Source organism: Saccopteryx leptura, unplaced genomic scaffold (genome assembly GCF_036850995.1).
Source record: "Saccopteryx leptura isolate mSacLep1 unplaced genomic scaffold, mSacLep1_pri_phased_curated manual_scaffold_21, whole genome shotgun sequence".
Lineage (NCBI taxonomy): Eukaryota > Metazoa > Chordata > Mammalia > Chiroptera > Emballonuridae > Saccopteryx > Saccopteryx leptura.
Window position 1 is genome coordinate 817,671 of NW_027095703.1, and position 24,419 is coordinate 842,089.

The following is a 24,419-nucleotide window of genomic DNA, read 5'->3' on the forward strand; positions in this document are numbered from 1 at the left end:
TGTTTTCTATAGTAAGAACATCAATCCAGATCTCAACAAGCTGTGCACAAGAATTCCCTTCTCTCCACATTCTCATTGACACTCATTTGTTTATTTATTTATTTATTAACTGGCATAACTTTAATTGACAAAATTATACAGGACTCAAGTATACAACTCAACAAATCATCAAATCATCGGCACGCTGCCTTGTGCATTCACTACTACTATGTATATATGTGTGTGTGTATATATATATTTTTTTCTGGCCAATCTCTTTTCCTTTTTAAATCCAACTTCTAAGAACCCTCTGCTATGATGACTGACAGTCTACTTTTTGTACTTAGGCTTCTGATACTATCTTGCCTACTTTGACTTTTAAATTGTTCTAAAATAACAATTGCTTATAAAAAGAATTTCTACAGAACACAATCAATTAAATACTGTATTTTAATATCCCCTAAACCAGAGGTAGAATTTTATTATACTTAATGGACTATATTTACCTGGATAGCATTTCTGTGAATATTCAATTGCATAATGGAATAATAACCTTTGCTGTATTCCTTTAGGGAAAAATGGTTTTGATGACTGAAACTTCAAAATTGAAGACAGTGTTTGGAGAGCTTGATGAAGAAAGCAGAGGTGAAACGCCATCTTTAAAAAAAGAAACAGTTGTTAACAAAATAAAATTTTCCTTTACCATTCTCTTTTCAACTATTCTCTACTGTGGTGAGGCTGCCTCTGCTTTGTATATGTTTGATATTTATCGAAAGAATAATGATATATTCTGGATGTCATTTACCATTGGCTTTATTATTGTGGGATCAGTTTTGGATCAAGTTACCCTTATGTTTTTCCACCAAGACTTACCTAGAAATGAGGCTGTTCTACTTTTGGGGCATTTTTTGTTATTAGGACCTATAGTGAGGTAAGTGCTATTAAATGTATTTTATTTATTCACTGTTTCATTAGCTACGAAACAAAATATAAACAAACATCAATTTTAAAACTATAGTAGTTGATAGTTTTAAAAATACAAAGAGAAGCTGAAAATATTGCTTTTAAAAATATATATCATATACCAGTTTTGTTTTGTTTTTAATGAGAGGTGGGGAGGCAGAGAGACAAATGCTCAAATGTGCCCAGACCGGGGTCGTTCCAGCAAGCTCCCTGCGGGGTGATTCTCTGCCCATCTGCAGCGGTTGCACTGTTGCTCAGCAACTGAGCTATCTTAGTACCCATGGTGAGGCCATGAAGCCATCCTCAGTGCATTGGTTCAACTTGCTTCAAGTGAGCCATGGGTGTGACAGGGGAAAAGAGATCTAGAGAAAGAGAAGTGAGAGAGGGAGGGGTACAGAAGCAGATGTTTGCTTCCTCTATGTGCCCCAATGAGGAATCAAACCTCAGAAATCTATGCACCTCCAAATACTCTCCCCCACGAACAACTTCAATTATAACATAAGCCTCAGTTTTATTTACCACCTATGTGTGAAATCATATAGTTCTTATCTCTCTGTGATTTACTTATTTCATAGTATATTGCTTTCAAGTTTCAACTATGTTGTTCTAATGCCATTATTTTTTATGGATGAGTAGTATTCCAATGCGCATATATATATGTTATTAATGTATTTTATTTATTCACTGTTTCATATATATATATATATATATATATATATATATTACAACTTGCATATTTAATCTTCTATTGAGGGGCACTTTGGTTGTTTTCATGTCTGTCCACAGTGAATAATGCTGTGATGAACACAAAGATACACGTGTCTTTAAATACAGACATTTTCAAATTTGGATGGTAGATTCTTAAAATAGGAGTTGCTGGGTCATATGGCAATTTTATTTTTAATTTTTAGAGAAAACACTACAGAGGTAAGGCAGGGACAGACTCCTCATTGTACCCAGCAGGAATCCACCCAGCAAGCCCAATAGGTGATGATTCCTTTCCCATCTGGGCATTGCTGTGTTGCTCAGCACCCAAGACCTTCTTAGCAGTTGAGCCATGGGACCATCCTTTGAGCCAACATGCTCCAATTGAGACATGACTGCAGGAGCAGAAGAGAAAGAGAGAGAAAGGTAGAGAAAATGAGGAGAATGGAAAAGGGCACTTCTCCTGTATGCCCTGACCAGGACTTGAACCCAGGACATCCACATACCGGGCTGACATTCTAATACTGAGCCAGCCAGCCAGGATCCATACTTTCTTCAATAATGGTTGTACTAATTTGCATTTCCACCCTCTGTGAATTAGGTTTATCTTTTATCCACATCCTCTCCAACAGTTGTTATTATCTGTCTTGAAAATATCCAATCTAAGTGTGAAGTGGTGTTTTATTATAATTTTGATTTGCATTTCTCAAATAGCTAGTAAATATGAGCATCTTTTTACATACCCATTGACCATTTTTTGTCCTCTTTGGAGAAGTATCACTTCAAGTTCCCTCCCCATTTTATAATTGGATGGTTTGCTTGATGTTGCTGAGCTTTGTGAGCTTTTCTTTATATACTTTGGAAATTAATTTCTTGTCAGAGCTGTGGTTTGCAAATATCTCCTATGTAGTTGGCTGCGTTATTTGTCTTGTGTCAGTTTCTTTAGCTGTGCAGAAGGTATTTAGTTTAATATCACACCATTTATTTATTTTTGCCATTACTTCCCTTGCCTCTAGGGTCAAAATCATAAATTGTTCTCTATAATCAAGGTCCATGAGTTTAGTTCCAAAGTTTTCTTCTCTGTGATTTATTGTTTCAAGTCTTACCTTTAGGTCTTTGATCGATTTTAAATTAATTTTGCGTAGGGGGACTAACCTATATTTGAGTTTCCTTCTTTACTATATCGCTTTCCAATTTTCCCAGTACAAATTGTTAAAGAGGCTTTCTTTTCTCCATTGGATGTTTTGGCTCCTTTGACAAAAATGATTTGTCTATATACATATGTGGGTTTTTTTTCTAAGCTCTCGAGTCTGTTTCTCCTCCACGACTATGCTATTTTTATTACTGTGGCTCTAAATATAATTTGAGGTCAGATAAAAAATATCTCTGGCTTAAATCTTTTTCCTTAGGATTACTTTAGCTATACAGATATTTATGGATCCATATAAACCTGGTGAGTTTTTGTCAATTTCTTTAAAAATGACATTGGGATTTAAAGGTCATTGCATTACATTTATATACTGCTTTGAGTAATATGTCCATTTTTACTGTGTTGATTCTTTTAATCCAGGAACATGTAATATATTTTTATTTCATTGTGTCTGAATCATTCATTGTCTTTTAATAATGTTCTTTAGTTTTCAATATATAGGACTTTCCATTCTTTGTTAAGTTTACTCCTAGGTAAGTTTCTCAAATGTATAAGCAATAACATTTTTTGACTTTGTTTTCTGAAAGTTCACCATTAACATATAAAAGAGCAATAGAATTTTGTGTAAGGATTTCTATTTTGTTAATATGTTGTGGAGGGTTATTGTTTCTATTTTTTTTTTTTGGTGGGGTTTTTGGGGTTTTCTATATAAAGAATACTGTCTTTAGCAATAAATGATAGTTTTACTTATTATTTTCTGATATAGATGTTTTATATATATTTTTCTGGCCTGATGGCTGAGACTAAACTTTTCAGAACAATGTTGAATAAGAGTGGAGAAGGCAGTCTTGTCTTTTTCTTTTTCTTTTAGAGGAAAAGACCTAATTTGTTCACCATTTAATATATTAGGTGATGGCTAGTCATCTATGGTCTTTATCATTTTGCGGTGCTTTTCTTCCATTCTGATTTTGTTGAGTATTTTTATCACAAAGGGATGCTTTACTTTATCAAATGCCTTTTATGCATCTATTGATAAGATTATATGATATTTTCTTTGTTTTGTTGACATGGTGTATTACATTGATAGATTTACATATGTTGACTTATCCTTGTGCCTCTGGCACAAATCCTACTAGATCATATTGTGTTATTTTTTAACGTGTTGTTTTATTTGATTTGCTAGTTTTTGTTTAGGATTTTTGCATCTGTATTTATTAAAGATATTGGTCTATAGTTTTCTCTTTCCGCATTATCCTTGTCAGGTTTAGGTATGATGGTTATGTTAGCCTTATAAAATTGGTAAGAAGTATTAGCTCTTCTTTGATTCTTTGGAAGAGTTTAAAAAGTTAAAAAGTACCAATAAGTTTTTAAATATTATGTAGAATTCATTAGTAAAGCTATCTGGTCCTGAACTTTCAACTTTGGTGAGGTTTTTGTAGTTCTTTCTACTTCCTCCTTGCTTATAGCTCAATGTATGTTTTCCACTTGTTTGTGAATCAGTCTAGATAGATTGTATAGTTCTAAGAATATATTTATTTCCTCCAGGCTGTTTAATGTGGTGGCATATCACCTTTTATAGATAGTATTCTAATATAATTCTTTGCATAACTATGATGTCCATGGTATTGTCTCCTCTAACATTTTCAATGTTTTTATGAGTTCTTTTTCTTTGTTTATTGAGTGGTTTGTCAATTTTATTGATTCTTTATATTGTTATATTAATTATATTGGTATATTAAGTTTTTTGATGCATTTTTCTTTTTCATTTTATTTCTGCTCTCACTTTTACTATTTTCTTTCTTGTGAGTTTTGATTGCCTTTGTTCTTTTTTTTCTAGTTTTTAAAGTTGTAATGTTAGTTGTCTCTTCTGTTGTTTCTTGAGATAAGCCTGTAATGACATAAACTTTTCTCTTACGACTGCTTCCTCTGTGCCTAGAAATTATGATATATTGTGTTGTCCTTTTTTTTTGTTTGTATATATGTTTTGATCCCACTTTTATTTCTTTTTAGACCTCATCATTTTTTGAAGTATATTCTTTAATTTCTACTATTTTATAGGTTTCTTTACTTATTTTTACAGCTAAGTTCTAATTTCAAAACCTTGTGATTAATCTTCCTGAATTTGTTAATGTTAATTTTATGGTCTAACATATATCCTATTTTTGAGAATGTTTTATGCACACTAAAGAAGAATGTATAAATTGATGTTTTGAGATAAAATATTTTATAAATGTCTATTATGTCCATTTGGTCCAGAATATCATTTTAGGCCAATATTTCTTTATTGATATCCTTTTTAGATGTTCTATCTAAAGCAGACTTTTTGTGTTGAAATCTCCTAGTATAATTGTATTTGTCTGCTTGTATTTTTTGATTGGTTAGTAAATGTCATATATCTAGGTGCTCCCTGATTCTGTGCTTATATATATATATTAAGAACTGTTATGTCTTCCTGATATATCAATAATTTCTCCTTTATAATTATGCAATCTCCAATTTTTGGTTCTAGTTACCTTTGTGTTCTTGAAGTCAGCATGGTCAGATATAAATATCTCTACACCTACTTTTCTTTGAATATTGTTTGTTTGAAGAATCAGTCTTCAAACTTTCTCATTGAAACTGCTTTGCCCTAGAACCTTAAATGTGCCTCTTGAAGGCAGCAAATGTTTGTGTTTGGCATTTTTATTCAATCTGCTACTCATTGACTCTTTATTGGTGAGTTTAGTCCATTTACATTTAGAAATTATTGACACTGAAGTATTTACTATAGCTATTTTCTGTTTGTATTCTGGTAGCTCTGTGTTTTGTTTTATTCTTTACTTTTTGGTTTCTGTATTTTGTTTTTGTTTGGTTTTATTCCATACTTTTTAAAATTTTTTTTATTTTTATTTTTTACAGAGACAGAGTGAGAGTCAGAGGGATAGACAGGGACAGACAGACAGGAATGGAGACAGATGAGAAGCATTAATCATTAGTTTTTCATTGTGCATTGTGACTTCTTAGTTATTCATTGATTGCTTTCTCATATGTGCCTTGACTGTGGGCCTTCAGCAGACTGAGTAACCCCTTGCTGGAGCCAGTGACCCTGGGTTCAAGCTGGTGAGCTTTTTGCTCAAACCAGATTAGCCCTCGCTCAAGCTGGCGACCGCGGGGTCTCGAACCTGGGTCCTTCCACATCCCAGTCCAACGCTCTATCTACTGCACCACTGCCTGGTCAGGCTCTACATGTTTTTAAATTAAATTTTTATTTATTTGTTTCTAGACAGATAGCAGAAAGGAGAGAGAAGGCAAAGGAGCATAAAGCATCAACTTGCATATGTACCTTGACTAAGGAAACCCAGGCTATTTTTTTTTTTTTTTTTTTTTGGTATTTTATCAAAGTGAGAAGCAGGGAGGTCAGAGACAGCTTCCCACGTGTGCCTGACTGGGATTCTCTAAAAAGCCCACTAGGGGGTGATGCTCTGCCCATCTGGGACATGGCTGCATTGCTATCGAATCCATTCTAGGTTTTGAGGCAGAGACCATGGAACCATCCTCTTTGTACAAGTCAACTTTGCCCCAATGGTGCCTTGGCTGTGGAAAGGGAAGAGAGAGATAGAGAGAAAGAAGAAGGAGAAAGGTGGAGAAACAGATGGGCGCTTCTCCTGTGTACCCTGTCTGGGAATCAATCCTGGAATTTCCACATGCCAGGCTGACATTCTACCACTGAGACAACTGGCCAGGGACAAGCCCAGGTATTTGAACTGGTGTAATCTCACTGTTCCAGGTTGATTCTTTATTCACTGCACCACTACAAGTCAGGCAATTTTCCATTCTTATTGCCATCGTTTCTGCTTTTTTTAAGCTGTGTGTTTCATTAGTGGCTTTATTTCAGTTAGTTATGATTTTGTTAAAATAAAATATTCCCAGGTAGAAGAGATCTTTGTCTTACACATTCTTCTGAACCCTGTCCTCCTTTACAGATCTTTATTCTCTCTCTTTTATGTTATTTTTGTCACAAATTATCCTTATTTTTATTGTGACCTTATTGAAGGTTTTAATTAAAAATTTTATTTTTTCCTTTGTATCTGGTCAAATAACACCTTGTGTATTTCTCGAAGTGCATGTTTTCTGGTGATAAATTCCCTCAGTTTCTATAGGTATATAAAAGTTTTAATTTCAAAAAAAAAAAAAAAAAAAAAGCCTGACCTGTGGTGATGTAGAGGATAGAGCGTCGACCTGGAATGCTGAGTTCACCAGTTCAAAACCCTGGGCTTGCCTGGTCAAGGCACATATGGGAGTTGTTGCTTCCTGCTCCCCCCTCCCCTTCTCTCTCTCTCTTCTCTCTCATTTTAAATAAAAAAATTTAAAAAGTTTTTATTTCTTCTTTATATTTGTCAGCTAACATTAATGGATATAATATTCTTCACTGATAATTCTTTCTTTCAATACTTTGAAAGTTTGGGTTCATTCTCTACCGTTTTTTAAGTTTCAGCCGAAAATTCTGTTGATAACCAAATGGGCATTCATTTATGTGTTCTGTTTTTCTTTTCCCTAGCTGCCTTGAGGGTTCTTTCTTCATTACTGATTTTTGACAATTTTATTATAATGTGCCTTGGAGTAGGTCTGTTTGGGTTGCAGTAACTCAGCTTTCTCCTTTCTTCTTGGTTCTGAGACTCTTACCCTTTCCATAGGCTTGGGAAATTTTAACCAGTTATTTGTTTGAATAGGCTCTTCATTATCTTTTCCCTCTCTTTTTCTTCTCATATATTTATTATTCTTATATTGCTCTTTCTAATGCAGATAGACAATTCTTGTAGAGCTCTCTCAGTTTTTTCATTTATGAGTCTCTCTCCTCTTCTCTCTGTAGCATTTCTACTTGCCTCTTTGAAGTCATTACTTCTTTCCTCAATTGAGCTTGTTCTATTAGCTCAGTCTTTAATTCCTGTGTTGAGTACTTCATCTCTATTTGTGAAGTTTCAATTACTTTGGTTAGATATTTTATTGTTCATTAATTTGTTTTCTGAGCTTATTATGATGCCTAATGTTGCCTTCTCATAATTTATGAGGATTTTCAGAATATTAATTTGAAATTTTCTATCATTTAACTCCAAAGTTTTTATTTTATCAAGTTTTGTTTTTGTTTCCAAGACTTTTTCATTTCCTTTCTGCAGTAGATCTTGTCTTACATAGCCATGACACTCAATTTCTTTCTTGATGGCATTTGAGATTGCTATTTTTAAGAACCCTAACAAAAAACTACTTAATAATTAAAAGGAATATACAATAAAATATATAATCCTTAAAAAATTATGGCAAATAAAGAAAAATTACTGGAAAAATTATAGAAAGCAAAAAAATTATAAATAAAACACTGAAAAAGAATAAAAACTATAATAGTTTAAAAAAGAAAATTCAAAAATGAAAAAGAGGAAAATGTAGAAAAAATAAAAGAAGAAAAATGAAAAATATAAATAAATTTCAGTTTTAAGATTTTTCTTTAGTAAGTGTCACTTTTTTTTACAACTTTTAGCTCTGTGAATTTCTTGGGCTGTCTGCTCAGATGTTGCTGTCACAATGATGTAGTCTTGTTGGTGGGTAGAACATGTTGTGAGGGCTTTCTGGCATTAGCCTTCAGGCTTTAGTTTTACAGCTTCAACTCTCTGGCTGTATAGCTCTAAAAATGGTGACCTCAATATTTCAGGTGCTCCTTTCTGCATCTCAGTAGACTTGGAGACTGGATGTGGAGCATCTCTGTTCTTTTGGGGAGAGAAAGACTTTGAAGAGTTAGCTGTGGGCTTTGTCTCTGCCACTCTGATTACCATGAGTTGAAGGAGGTAGAATCTGGGAGGCTAAATAGTTGGAATTTATTTTTCTCTGTCTCTGCCATATGTGGTTTGCATCCAGACCGTGGGAACACTGGCCATGGCCCCGTGCTTTGGCCTCTCTGGTTTATCTCTACCCATCTTTCTCACTGCTCCTCCCAGCAGACTGAGGCCCAGTTACTGCAAGTTTCCATCTCTGTACACTTCAGACAGAATCCAGACAATCTGAGCTTCCCTTCTTCTTGTAGTTCACCAGAGAAAAAAATAACTCACTCAGGTTTGCCTCTTCTTCTCTCCAAAGCTTACTACTAATGCTTCTATCTTTTATATGCCTTTTCACCCTACCTCATTTTTATTATATTTGGTGCACGGAATTTTCAGGCACACATATGAACCTAGGTGGTATTTCTTTGCTGTATTATAGTTGTTAAATTTGTTAAAATTTCAAGGGAGAGATCAGGGATATCACTTATGCCACCACACTCTGACCTCATTTCTCCAGGAAAATTAATGTAACATGAATTATTTAAGAATATAAATGTATAGAAAATATTATAATATTATAGACCAAACTTAAAATAGTAGTTAGCTTTGAGAATACTGATTATCTTGTATGTTAACAAAGAAATGTGTAACTTATTATTAAAATTTTATAGATATGGATTTAAGTAATATATCTTAAGTTAACATTAGAGACACATAAAGACAATTAAAGTAAATGGTAAAATAACCTAAATAAATGATTAATCTAGTATTTGTTAATTATAGTTAGTAACATAATTTTAAATTTTACATATTCATGTAATAACAACATTTCACATGTTTCTACACATCTATCATTAAGAAATATTTATATTGGGTGTTACTTTATTCTAACAGGTGTATCCAGATGATTATAAATTACTACAGAGTGCTGAATATGCTTAAACAGGAAGAGAAAGAGACTCAAGTTGACATCAAACAAAAAAATATGATGATAGAAAGGGAGATTGTTTTTTCAACTCATGATACTTTTATGCAGTGCAAGGCTTTCAAGTGCATGGCAATCATTCAGGCCTTTCTTGGTTCTGTTCCACAGTTGATGCTTCAGTTATATATCACTTTCACTATAAGAGAATGGCCTTTGGAGAGAGGTAAGTTTGTTGTTTTAAGCAGAAAAATTAGCCCTGGCTGGCAGGCTCCCCAGTGAAGCCTTGACCCAGCATGTTGAAGTCTCAGGTTTGATCCTGGTCAGGACACACACAAGAAGTGGCCACCTACTTCTCCACCTCTACCCCTCATTTTCCCTCTGGCATCCATGGCTCAAATGGTTTGAGCAAAGTGGGACTGGGGCATTGAAGAGGGCTCCATGACTTCACCTCAGGCATTAAAATAGCTCAGTTGCCAAGCAATGAACTAGCGACCTCAGATGAGCAGAAGAACATCAACCGTAGATGGAGGTTGCCAGGTGGACTCTGGCTTTAGGATTCAGGGCAAAAATGGGAGTCTGCCTCCCTGCCTCCCACTTAAGTAAAAGAAATAAAGCTGAAAGTCCAAACTAAACAGACAATTAGGCCATGAAAATTTTTGAGACTAACTTGAGAAGTTTATTTCTAAAACGTGATTGTATGAAATTTCTGTAAAGTTGATCATCTGTAAATTTAAAAAGAAAAGTATAAGGATGTATATGATCTAGAGAAAATAATATAAACACATATGGCATCGATTTATTTTGGTTGATATGTTAGCTATTATGTAGATTAATATAATTTTTCTCTAAAATTTATGCTTTCTAAAAGTAACAATTCTAACAATGAGAATATTAAAATACAACAGTGTATTTATTTATAAAATTCTGTAAAAAATGATTTTTGTCTTGATTATTATTGCAATAATAAAGATCTATATAAGGATAAGATGAAATTCTCCTATACCAGTCGATTGAACTGTGTCAATTCTCTATTAACTTCATTGAACTTTAATTACGTAAGATTACATAAAATGCAGCACTGGGCAAACTGTGTTAAGTGTACATTCTGTCTGTGCAGTCATTATTAAAAATTTTTAAATTTTAACTTTTAAAATTTAGTTTATTAAGGTGAGATTGGTTAATAATATTATGTAGGTTCAAGTGTACGCTTTTGTGATGCATGATCTGTGTATCTTTTTATGCTTACCACCTAAAGTAAAATTATCTTCTGTCATATATTTGACTCCCTTTATGGTTTACTACCTCAAAATCTCTTCTCTTTGGCAACCTTAATACTGTTCTTTGTGTCTATAAGTTGCCATTTCTTTTTCCTGTTTGTTCAGTTGTTGCTTCAATTTTTTCTCCACATATAAGTAAAACTATATATTTCTTGCTGTTTCCATCTGGCTTATTTTGCTTAGTATAATACCTTCAAGGTCCATCAAGAAAATAGAAACAAAACTTACTGCTCTTGGTCTTAGAAAAGGTATTATGAATTTGATTCAAAAGGCAAGGGAATTAAAGCAAAAGTAAATGAATTGGACTTTATGCAAGAGATAAGAAACTGACAACAAAACCAAATAGTAACCAATATATTGGAAGAATATTTGCAAACCATAGATCCAACAAAGACAATATCCAAAAATATAGAAAGAACTAATACAGCTCAACACAAAAGAAAGAACCCATTCTTTTTAAAAAGGCAAAAGATCTGAAGACGCTTCTTCCAAGAAAAGTACAAATGACCTATGTTTATATGAAAAGATGCTTCACTTTACTAGCTATTATAAAAATGCAAATCAAACTACACTGCACTACAACTTTGTACCTGTTAAATAGTTAGAAAGTATTTTATATAAAATTAATAAGTTATATATGCTTTTAGGTATATTACTCTAATTACTTAGCTAGCTAGTTGAATAGAAGGTCTAGATAAAATGATTGTATATAAGTATACAGATTGATTAACTACACAAATAAAACAAAATCAAGACTTTTATTTAGAGTCTAAAAAGGAAATGCACAAAGAACATTTTAGAAGTGAATTAGAATTAGTAACTTTTTATTTTTTAATTGTCAGTTATTAATACAAACTTGAATAAAATATAATTGGAAAAGAATAATTTATAGTACATTATTATAAAAGTGACATTTGACATTGTCAGGTGTCATATTTGTGAATATATAGAGAATATTTATATTTATACAAATTATTAACTACTTAATTTTTAAAATAAAATCTGGACAGCAAAATAGGAACAGTTTTGTAACAATAATAATGAGGAAAAACTTTACCTCTCATAGTTAAAGTCCATCTTCAGACTAAAAATTATTTCTCAGAGAAAACGGTGACATGAGGACATTAAAACTGGAATTAAACCAATTCTATTTTTATGTATTTTACATCTTCATTATGTATTCTAAAACAGTGGTCCCCAACCTTTTATGGGCCACGGACTGGTTTAATGTCAGAAAATATTTTCACGGACCGGCCTTTAGGGTGGGATGGCTAACTGTATCACGTGACTGAGACAAGCATCAAGAGTGAATCTTAGAGGGATGTAACAGAGGGAATCTGGTCACGTTTTAAAAATAAAACATCATTCAGACTTAAATATAAATAAAATGGAAATAACGTAAGTAATTTATTCTTTCTCTGAAGACCGGGTGTTGGGGACCACTGTTCTAAAACATTATATTTAATTTTCAATGGCAAAAATCAATGATGGATAAATACCTAATACTATGCAACCACTACAAAGGGTGAGATAATTTTTTAATTTATATGTTTAAATGGAATGACATATAATGATAGCTAGTGACTAACTCTTTGAAAGAAAATAGAGTACATGTAAGTTAAATGTATTAGAATGAGTTCCTATTTGTGAACTTTTTTGGAATTTGCCTTCTGATTATCTTTCACGTTATTCTTGAAAACTCCACCTCAAAGTTACACTAGCTTCATACTTTGTAAATAGCACAGTTGCACAAGTTGAATCTCTACACATTGCATCTGCATTCATGTATACATTCCTTTACCAGCTAAATAATATTGGGCTAAGTTATTTTTTTATTTTTTTCCAATTATAGCTGGCATTCCATATTATATAAATTTCAGGTGTACAGCATAGTGGTTAGACATTTATGTAACTTACAAAGTAATCCCTCTGAGACATCAAATACCCAACTCAAAATATACATAGTTATTACAACATTATTGACTATAATTTTCTTGCTGTACCTTACATCCCCATGACTATGATTATTTTGTGTTGCCATTGGTTCATAAAATTATATATATTGGTTTAAATTGTATAATTTTATGATATTTATCTGTAATTTTCATCATGTACCTACCATCCAAAGTCAGTTATCCTTCCTATCATTCAATTTTTAAATTTTAGTTATTTTTATGTTTTTATGCTAGTTTAGGCAGACACACAGAGATAGAAGCATTCATTTGTTGTTCCACTTTAGTTGTGCATTCATTGGTCACTTCCTTTATGTGCCCTGACCGGGATCAAAACTGCAACCATAGAGTGCACTCACTGGCCAAGATCACATTAAAATTTTCAACAGTTTATTTTCGACCAACCTTGTTTTATTTAAATAATGTTAGGATACTTACTGTCTTTCAAGTTTCATGTTGAAAATTCTTCAAAGTATAAATGCAGTGTTATTCTATTTTCTAAATACTGTATAATTTGAATTTTAATTTCTTTTTTAATTCATGTCAGTAATGTGTATTTGTATTTTCTGTTCTAATTAATTATGTTTTTAGGATGTTTTCAGAGAAACCTGTGTGAATTACTATTTTATATATTGATATGACATGTATATATTTTTTAAAAGTTTAATGTTACTTTCAACTGAATTTAGTATAAAATTATTTAAAGAAACTTCAATTTTTATATAATTATATTTATATCAGTATTAAAATTAATTATATATGGAAAATTTTGTTTCTCATGGTATTTTTAATAAATGTATAGATCTAAATTTCCATATTATTGACTTCTCTAATATCTCTTATCATTTAGTTAGCAAAACCTTTCAGCTTAACCTCTAGAAATTTTTTAAAACTTTTAACCTGATAACTGATTTTTTTCTTTCCTTCTAACACCTTGGTCTAAAGCACATACTACGTATTAGGCTTGTATTTTGAATCTTTCTTTTATACTAAGTCTTTTGTACTGAACAATCATGTGCTTGGTGAATCAGACAATGTGATTCCCATTTCTTAACCCTCCTAATAGCATTCCACTTTGACTCAATTTGAACTGCCCTCTATCTCACACCTTATAGGGTCAGGTGAAGTCTATCTCTCTAATCAAATCTGGGTTAGTCGTGTGTGTTTATTATTTTACAAGGAGTGAATTTCATTAAAGTGAATATGTTTATTGTATTTCTGATTATAGAAAAATACTAAGTATTTTTCCCATGCCTGACCAGTGGTAACACAAAGAATAGAAAGTAGACCCAGAATATTGAGATCACTCATTGGAAACCCTGAGGTTGCCATTTTGAGCATGGTCTCAGTTGGCTTGGGCATGGACATGCCAGAGTGAGTGAAGGGCTGCCAGATTGAGCACAAGTTCACTGACACACTCTCAAGTTTGCTGCCTTAAGCCCAAAGTCATTGCCTTGAACAAGGGGTCACTAGCTCAGCTTGAATCCCTTGTTCAAGGCACATATGAAAAGCAATCAGGAACAACTTAAGAAAAAGAACTATGAGTTAATGTTTCTTATCTCTTTCTTCCCTTTTTCTCTTTCTGTTCCTCTCAAATCAATCAATGAATGAATCAATATTTTTTTACTTTTTTAAAAACTAAATATGTTTCTAACCTGTAAAAAAGTGGTAGAGAGCATTTTACCTTAAAACAACAAGTTTAAAATAGAATATTGTTATTGATTTAAATAATTCTCTAACCTATTAATATTTATTTTTAATAGCATTGCTGATGATCTTTTCCATACTGTCAGTTACTTATGGAGTTATTCATTGCAATATGCTGGCCATCCAGATCAAGTGTGAAAATACCAACCTTAAACTACAGCCAGTAGAATTTATCTGCATTGTGATCTGGCGTTGTTTGGAGATTACCTCACGAGTAGTGACTCTGGTACTTTTTATCACAGCTCTGAAACTGAAGAGCATACCCTTTTTATTAATCACATTTTCCATATCATTGTTGGCACCATGGCTGGAATTTTGGACAAGTGGACATCACCTTCCTAGCAACACTAAAAGAAAATTTGGTCCAGTGTGTACAGTACTGATGCTTATCATAATCACTATGCTATATGCTGTAATCAACTTCTACTGCTGGTCAGCAGTGAAACTGCAATTGTCAAATGAGGAATTAATTGATAAGAAACAGAAGTGGGGTCATAGAATCCTACACTACAGCATTCGGTTATTAGAAAATGTGATCATGATCTTGATATTTAGATTTATTGGTGGGAAATCTTTATTGAATTGTTGTGACTCACTAATTGCCATGCAGCTCATCATAACTTACTTATTATCTATTGGTTTTATGTTTCTCTTCTATCAGTATTTGCAGCCAGAGAGGTCAGTCAAAACATCATCAGAACATACAGAAAATCAGCCTGAACCAATGTGATCTCAACAAAAATTATAAAAAAAATTCAATTCAAATAATAAAAATAAGCAACTGAAAATTAACTATCATTTTTTTTAGAAAGACTGGGTGTCTCTTTTATTTAATAAAAAATTGGTTTTCATTAGAAAATAGATTTACAGTTTAAAAATGCACAAACATACCAAAATTGATTACATTAACATACACCAATTGCTAAGAAAACAAACTACATTTTCTTTTGTTTAAAGTATAAGACTGCAAGCAGTTGGTAATAAAATTGATTTTTCTTCTGTGTATCAACAATAGTTTGAACCATTATAACTGCTGTTTAGATTATAATTGCTTTGTTTTCCAGTTAGAAGTCAGGGGTGTAACTACAGCTTAATTCTTTTTTCTTTGTATATTCACTACTCAGGGTGTTTTCTGTTTTTATGTAAATCTGAGAATGTTTTTATCTATTCCTTTAAAAATATCATGAGGATATTAATAGAAATTTTATTAATTCTGCATATCTCTCTCTAAGTATTTTGGACATTTTTAACTGTGCTAATTTTTTCGGTTCATGAACCCATAACACATTACCATTTCATTCTGTCATTTTTCATCTCTTTTAATAATGCTTTGTAGTTTTCAGTGTATATGGCCTATACAAAATGTGTTAAGTTCATCCCAGTGTAATTTATCTTTGCTCTTGCAAAAAAAATGTTTTTATAATTAATTTTTCTAAAAATCTTTATCTATGTGCAGAAATGCAATGAATTTTTTAATAGATTTTGTATTTTGCAATTTTACAGTCTTTGTATATGGTGTCTAATAAATTTTGGTGAAGGATTTTCTGTATAAAAATCATATCATCTGCAAAGAGTGATACTTTCTCTTCTCCATTTCCAGTTTGAAAGCCTCTTATTTCTTTCTATTGCTTGATTGCTTAAGCTAGGTCATCCAGCACTGTTGGAGAGGGGTAAAATTGGACATCATTTTCTTGTTCCTTATGTGAAGAAAATGCTTCTATACTTATGTTTGAGGTTCTTATTGGTTGAGGATTTGTCATATATTGCCTTTAGTAAGTTTAACTTCTTTCCTTTACAGTGATTTATAAAATGATGTAATTAAAAATAGATGTGTTTTATAAAATTTTCCGCATATGTTGATAATATTTTTTTATTTTTCAGCTTATATATTTTTATTCAGAAAATTAAGTTTAACAGGGTAACATTGATCAATAAGTGTACATGGTTTCAGGTAAACATTTAAATAGCAGTTGAACTCTTAATTAGGTTGTATACTGTATACCCTTCACACAAAATCAAATCATTTTTTTTTCACCTTACATTTATTCTTCTTTACATTCTTTTCCCACTTTCTCCTCCACATTCCCATGTAGCCCTTGCCTGGTAAACATTCCAATTTTATCTACATCCATAAGTCTCGGTATTTTATCTCACCTATGTAAAAAAAAATCATACAGTTCTAAACCCTCTAAAAGTTACTAATTTCACTCAGTACAATGTTCTCAAGGTCCATCCATGTTGTTGAAAATGGCACAGTGTCATTTCTTGTGGCTGAGTAGTATTCCATTGTTAAGTTGTTCCACGTGTTCTTTATTTAATTTTCTGTCAAAAGGTACTTTGGCTGTTTTCATATCCTCGTCATAGGTGAAAAATGCTGCAATAAACAAAGGGCGCATGTGTTTTATGTACCAATGTTTTAAGTTTTGGGGGTTGATACCCAGTAGAGGGATTGCTGGGTTAGACAGTACTTCTTAATTTTTTGAGGGACCACCATACTTTCTTTCTTAATGGTTATCCTAATTTGCATTCCCACCAGTAGTGAATGAGGGTTTGGTTTCTTTTCCTCCACATTCTCTCCAACACCTGTTATTACCTGTCTTAATGATAATAGCCAATAAAATAGGTATGAGGTGATATCTTATTGTAGATTTTATTTGCATTTCTCTAGTAGATAGTGAAGATGAACATCTTTTTACGTACCGATTGGCCATTTGTATTTCTTCTTGAGAGAAGTGTCTGTTCAGGTCCTCTTCCCATTTTTAACTGGATTGTTTGCATATTTGTTGTTCAGCTTTGGGATCTCTTTATATATTTTGAATATTAACCCCTTATAGGAGCTGTTGCTTGCAAATATCATCTCTCATTTACTCCGCTACTTATTTGTCTCATTGTTATTTTCTTTGTGCTGTGCAGGAGCTTTTTAGTTTAATATAGTCCCATTTATTTATTTTTGCCTCTACTTCCCTTGCTTTTGAAGTCAAATTTATAAACCGTTTGCTATGGCCAGGTGCATCAGTGTAGTGCCTATGTTTTCTTCTATGTGGTTGATTGTTTCAGCTCTTATGTTTAGGGTTTTTAATTCATTTTGATTGAATTTTTTTGCAGGGGGACAACTAGAATCAAATTCCATTTTTTTGCAAGTGGCTTTTGATTTTCCCAGCACCATAAATTGAGGAGGCTCTTTTCTCAGTGATGTGTTTTTGGCACTTTTGTCAAAGATGACTTATCCAAACATTGGAGGTTTTATTTCTGGGCTCTCAATTCTGTTCCATTGATCTGTCTCTTTTTCTGAAAATGCCAGGCTGTGTTGTTGTTGTTCTTTGTTTGTAGCTTGAGGGAAGAACTGGCAGAGACAAACTCCCACATGTGCCCTGACTGGGACCCACCTGAAAAGTCTCCTATGGGGTGAAGTTCTGCTCATCTGGGGTGTTGCTCAATTGACCAGCAACCAAGCTATTCTTAGGTGAAGGTCATAGGAGGCATCCTCGGTACTTGGGGCCAACTTGCTCTAATTGAGGCATGGCTGAAGTAGGGGAAAGGTGGGAAAATAGACTACACACACACAGGGTGATACAAGAAGAGGAGGGTCGGAGAAGCAGTTGCTCACTTCTCCTGTGTGCCCTTACCAGGAATCGTACCTGGGACATTCACACATCAGGCCATGCTCTACCGCTGAGCCAACTGGTCAGGAACACCATGCTGATTTGATTTCTGTGGGTAGTTAGTATAATTTGGAGTCAGGTAGTGTGGTTCCACTGGCTTTACATTTTTTTTCCTCAGGATTAGTTTGACTATTTGAGGGGTTTTTTTGTTTTGTTTTTGTTTTTTTTTTTTTTGTATTTTTCTGAAGCTGGAAACAGGGAGAGACAATCAGACAGACTCCCGCATGCACCCAACCGGGATCCACCAGGCACACCCACCAGGGGGCGACGCTCTGCCCACCAGGGGGCGATGCTCTGCCCCCCCCCCCCCCCGTGTGTCGCTCTGTTGCGACCAGAGCCACTCTAGCGCCTGGGGCAGAGGCCAAGGAGCCATCCCCAGCACCCGGGCCATCTTTGCTCCAATGGAGCCTCGCTGCAGGAGGGGAAGAGAGAGACAGAGAGCAAGGAGATGGGGGAGGGGTGGAGAAGCAGATGGGCACCTCTCCTGTGTGCCCTGGCCAGGAATCGAACCAGGGACTCGTGCATGCCAGGCCAACACTCTATCACTGAGCAAACCAGCCAGAGCTATTTGAGGTTTTTTATGATTCCATACAAACCTAAAAATGTTTTGTTATATTTCTCTAAGAAATGACTTTCGGGTTTTGATAAAAGAGTTACTAAATTTCTATATTGCTTTGAGTAATAAGGCCAGTTTAACTATGTTGATTCTTTTAATTTATGAACATGAAATATTTTTCTATTTTATTGTGTCTTGTTTAATTTCTTTCAATAATGTTTTGTAGTTTTCAGTATGTATTCCCTACACATTCTTTGTTAAGTTTATTCCTGGTATTTTTTGTTATTATAATTGTAAAAAATTGTTCTTTTTTAGTTTGTTTTCTGAAGCTTTATTGTTGATGCATTTTAAAAAGCAATAGACTTTTGTATATAGATTTTTTATTCTGTGACTTTACTGTACTGGTTTATTGTTTTAATAGTTTTGGGGATTTTCTATATACAGGATCATTTCATCTGCAAAATGTGATACTTTTTCTTCTCATTTTCTACTATGGATGTCTTTTATTTCTTTCTTCTGCTTTATTTCACTGACAAATTTACCAAAACTATGGTAAAGAAGAGTAAAGAGGGTGGGCAGCCTGGTTTTGTTTCTGATTTTAGAGGAAAAGTCTTCGTTATATTTTTCTTTTTATTATATTACTTTTTTTTAATAAATAAATTTTTATTTTAATGGGGTGACATCAATAAATCAGGGTATAGATATATAAAAAATCATTTCCAGGTTACCTTGTCATTCAGTTCTGCTGCATACCCATCACCAAAAGAGAGATCATCCTTCGTCACTCTCTATCCAGTTTTTTTTTGGTACCCCTTCCCCTTCCCTTCCCCCTCTCCCTCCTTCCCTCACCCCACCCCCCATAACCACCACACTCCTGTCCATGTCTCTTAATCTCGCTTTTATGTCCCACCAATATATGGAATCCTGCAGTTCTTGTTTTTTTCTGATTCGCTTATTTCACTCTGCATAATGTTATCAAGATTCCACCATTCTGCTGTAAGTGATCCGATGTCATCATTTCTTCTAGCTGAATAGTACACTGTGGTGTATATGTGCCCCATCTTCTTTATCCAGTCTTCTATTTTTTTTTACAGTGATTAAAAGCCTTTAAGCAAACTCTTGGCCAATACAGCAAGAATCCATAAAAGAGTAGTGTCCTTAACGTGTTCACCAAGTCCACGTTGGCCCCATCACCATGCAAAATCCCTGAGAAATGCAACCCAGCCACAGTTCAGTCTATTAGGAGCTGTCACAGAGAGCAGGAGTCCAGGAAAAGTCCACACAGGAAAAGTCCGCATGGCACTGGAATTGTTGTCACCATTCTATACTTTGCAGCTCATGTCCAAGTCCCAATGACAGCTGCTTCTAGCTGGTAATGATTCAGGTAGACTGGAAAAGCCATTTGCAGCATGTGTGGATATGGGGTTTCTGTTCAACCTGCCTGGAGAGTTGAGACCAGGTTGCTTTTCCCTGGAGCTCTGCGACTGTGGCATGGTAAAGAGAACCTTGGGATACACTAAGCTGGGTGGTGAAGGTAAATTCATAATAGAAGTTGGCAAAAGGGGGAAGGAGAGATCTACATTAGGAGTAGGTCTCAGCCTGAAATATGAGTAGGGCGTTGAGGTAGGAGAGATAAAGGAAACACTATATATTAAGCAAAGCATCAGAAAATAGGACTATCAACACCCACAACAGAGATCTTTGAGTGAAGAATAAAAAACCTGACTATTCAGGCAAAACATAGTTAAGTGGCCCCTGTGCAAATGAGATCAGTTTACCTGCTTCTTGGAAGAAATACCCTAGGCTTGTTCACAGTGTTGTAGATGGGGCCTACGGCCCTGGGCACCTTCAGACTTCAGTGGCAAACCCCAGCTTTCTGGGCAAGGTTAGGTCATAGGTGGCTGGAGCAGGGCTGGAAGAGACTAAACCCTCCCTTAGAGGAGCGAGGGGGAAGACCCCCTTCCAGTGTCCCTGTTTCCTCACAGCGGAGGCATGTAAGCCTGGCAGGCTTTAGCTCAATGACCTTCCTTTCCACTATTGAAGCAGAACCCAGATGGCATCCTATGAGACCCCTTTGGGGCGTTGGAGCCTTTAAGGGTGTATCCTAAAAGCTGGTAGTTCCCCTGATCTCTATTGGGCTTTTTCTGCCTCTAAGTATCTCAAAAGCCATGCTCAGAAGATCTCGCTGAGGGGTTTGAGGATCCCCATTTGCCTATATAAATCTTTTCCATATATCTGGAGCTATTTGGAAAAAGACAAAACAGTGTTATTAGCTGGATCTAATAAAGAAGGTAGTAGTTTGCAGGTGAAAAAGATTTGGTGTCTCCTGTTCATCAGCCTTCAAAAAAAATGTAATTTTTTTTTTTAAGTAAAAAGCATGATATGGTAGACCCGTAGGAGTCATTGGTCTCGTGTGCAGGATTCCCGGGTTCGATTCCTGGTCAGAGCACACAAGAGAAGTGTCCATCTACCTCTCCACCCCTCCCTCTCTCCCTCCCCTCCTGCCTCTCCATCTCTCCCTTCCCCTCCCACAGCCAAGGCTCCACCGGTGCAAAGCCAACCCAGGCACTAAGGATGGCCCCATGGCCTCTGCCCCAGTCACTAGAATGGCTCTGGTTGTAACAGAGCTACACCCCAGATGGGCATAGCATCCCCCCTGGTAGGCATGCCAGGTGCATCCCGGTCAGGCGCATGCAGACTTGCCTCCCCATTTCCATCCTCAGAAAAATACAAAAAATAAATAAGTAAAAGAAAAAAATACAATGACAACAACAACAAAAAAAAGAAAATAGGAAAAAAGTAAGGGAAAAAAAAGGGCATTCCCTTGTGTTAAAGCTCCAGGGAGCATGGAGTGAGCTTGAGTATGTCCTATGAAACATGGGGCTCTATGTTGATATAGAAGTCTTTGAAGAAGGAGGAACTGCTGAAATAGTTCATCAACATTTGTCCCTAAGACAGCAGTCTTTATAGTGGAAACACCGTAAGTAAATATTTGCTGTCTGTCTATAGATTAAAGGGGGAATATGGCAAATGCTGAAAAGCCATGCTCTTTGTGCACCTCCCCTCCCCCAACCCCCTCCCTCTCCTCCCCCCACCCTGTACCCTGAACACTGTTGTCCATGTCTCTGAGTCTCATTTTTATGTCCCACCTATGTATGGAATCATATAGTTCTTAGTTTTTTCTGATTTACTTCTTTTGCTCAGTATAATGTTATCAAGGCCCATCCATGTTGTTGTAACAGATCCTATGTCATCATTTCTTATGGCTGAGTAGTATTCCATAGTATATATATACCAAAGCTTTTTAATCCACTCGTCCTCTGATGGACACTTGGGCTGTTTCTAGATCTTTGCTATTGTGAACAATGCTGCCATAAACATGGGGGTGCATTTCTTCTTTTCAAACAGTGCTATGGTGTTCTTGGGGTATATTCTTAACAGTGGTATAGCTGGGTCAAAAGGCAGTTCGATTTTTAATTTCTTGAGGAATCTCCATACTGTTTTCCACAGTGGCTGCACCAGTCTGCATTCCCACCAGCAGTGCAGGAGTGTTCCCTTTTCTCCACATCCTCGCCAGCACTTAATCTGTGTTGTTTTATTGATGAGCACCATTCTGACTGGTGTGAGGTGATATCTCATTGTGGTTTTAATTTGCATTTCTCTAATCATTAGTGATGTTGAACATTTTTTTATATGCCTATTTGTCATCTGTGTGTCCTCTTTGGAGAAGTGTCTATTCATTTCTTTTGCCCATTTTTGGATTGGATTGTTTCTCTTCCTGGTATTAAGTTTTCAAGTGCTTTATAAATTTTGGTTATTAACCCCTTATCAGACGCAATGTCAAATATATTCTCCCATTGTGTAGTTTCTCTTTTTATTCTGTTCTTATTGTCTTTAGCTGTGCAGAAGCTTTTTAGTTTGATAAAGTCCATTTGTTTATCCTGTCTTTTATTTCACTTGCCTGTGGAGACAAATCAGCAAATATATTGCTTCGAGAGATGTCAGAGAACTTACTGTCTATGTTTTCTTCTAAGATGCTTATCGTTTCACGGCTTACATTTAAGTCTTTTATCCATTTTGAGTTTATTTTTGTGAGTGGTGTAAGTTGGTAGTCTAGTTTCATTTTTTTGCAGGTAGCTGTCCAATTTTTCCAACACCATTTGTTGAAGAGGCTGTCTTTACTCCATTGTATTTCCTTTCCTCCTTTTTCAAATATCAGTTATCCATAGAGCTGTGGCTTTATTTCTGAGTTCTCTGTTCTGTTCCATTGATCTATGTGCCTGTTCTTATGCAAGTACCATGCTCTTTTGAGTACAATGGCCTTATAATATAATTTGATATTTGGAAGTGTGATACCTCCCGCTTTATTCTTCCTTTTCAAGATTGCTGAGGCTATTCGTGTTCTCTTTTGTTTCCATATAAATTTTTGGAATATGTGTTCTAAATCTTTGAAGTAATTCATCGGTATTTTAATCGGTATTGCATTAAATTTATAAATTGCTTTGGGTAATATAGACATTTTAATGACGTTTATTCTTCCTAACCATGGGCACGGTATATGCCTCCACTTGTTCGTATCTTCCCTGATTTCTTTTATCAATGTTTTATAATTTTCCGATTCCAAGTCTTTAATCTCCTTGGTTAGATTTATTCCTAGGTACTTTATATTTTTGGTTGCAATGGTAAAGGGGATTGATTTCTTGATTTCTCTTTCTTTTTTTTTTTTTTTAAATAAATTTTTATTTTAATGGGGTGACATCAATAAATCAGGGTACATACCTTCAAAGAAAACATTTCCAGGTTATCTTGTCATTTAGTTCTGTTGCATACCCATCACCCGAAGCGAGATCATCCTGCGCCACCCTCCATCCAGTTCTCTCTGTACCCCTCCCCCTCCCCCTCTCCCTCCTTCCCTCCCCCCACCTCCCCATAGCCACCACACTCCTGTCCATGCCTCTTAGTCTCGCTTTTATGTCCCACCAATGTATGGAATCCTGCAGTTCCTGTTTTTTTCTGATTCCCTTATTTCACCCCGCACAATGCTACCAAGACTCCACCATTCCTCTATAAGTGATCCAATGTCACCATTTCTCCTAGCTGAATAGTATACCATGGTGTATATGTACCCCATCTTCTTCATCCAGTCCTCTATTTTTTTTTACAGTGATTAAAAGCCTTTAAGCAAACTCTTGGCCAATACAGCGAGAATCCCTAAAAGAGTAGTGTCCTTAACATGTTCCCCAAGTCCAAGATGGCCCCATCACCATGCCAAATCCCTGAAAAATGCAACCCAACCACAGTTCAGTCTGTTAGGAGCTGTCACAGGGAGCAGGAGTCCAGGAAAGTTCCACACAGGGAAAGTCCGCATGGCACTGGAATTGTTGTCACCATTCTATATTTTGCAGCTCATGTCCAAGTCCCAATGACCGCTGCTTCTAGCTGGTAATGATTCAGGTAGACTGGAAAAAGCCATTTGCAGCATGCGTGGATATGAAGCTTCTGTTCTCCTCTGCCTGGAGAGTTGAGAACAGGTAGCTTTTTCCTGGAGCTCTGTGACTGTGGCCTGGTAAAGAGAACCTTGGGATACACTAAGCTGGGTGGCAAAGGTAAATTCATAATACAAGTTGGCTAAAGGAGGAAAGAGAGCTCTAAATTAGGAGTAGGTCCCAGCCTGAAATATGAGTGGGGCATTGAGGTAGGAGGGATAAAGGAAACACTATATATTAAGCAAAGCAGCAGAAAATAGGACTATCA

The 24,419-nt window shown here is 35.1% G+C and overlaps 1 protein-coding gene across 1 annotated transcript; it reads left to right on the forward strand.

Annotated features, from left to right (window-relative positions):
* Positions 1 to 557: 557 nt before the first annotated feature.
* On the forward strand, positions 558 to 15,195 carry XKR3 (XK related 3). Its single transcript, XM_066358044.1, is given in 3 exon segments — positions 558 to 910; positions 9,481 to 9,734; positions 14,504 to 15,195. Coding segments are annotated over 3 exon segments (1,299 nt in total).
* The last annotated feature ends 9,224 nt before the right edge of the window (positions 15,196 to 24,419 follow it).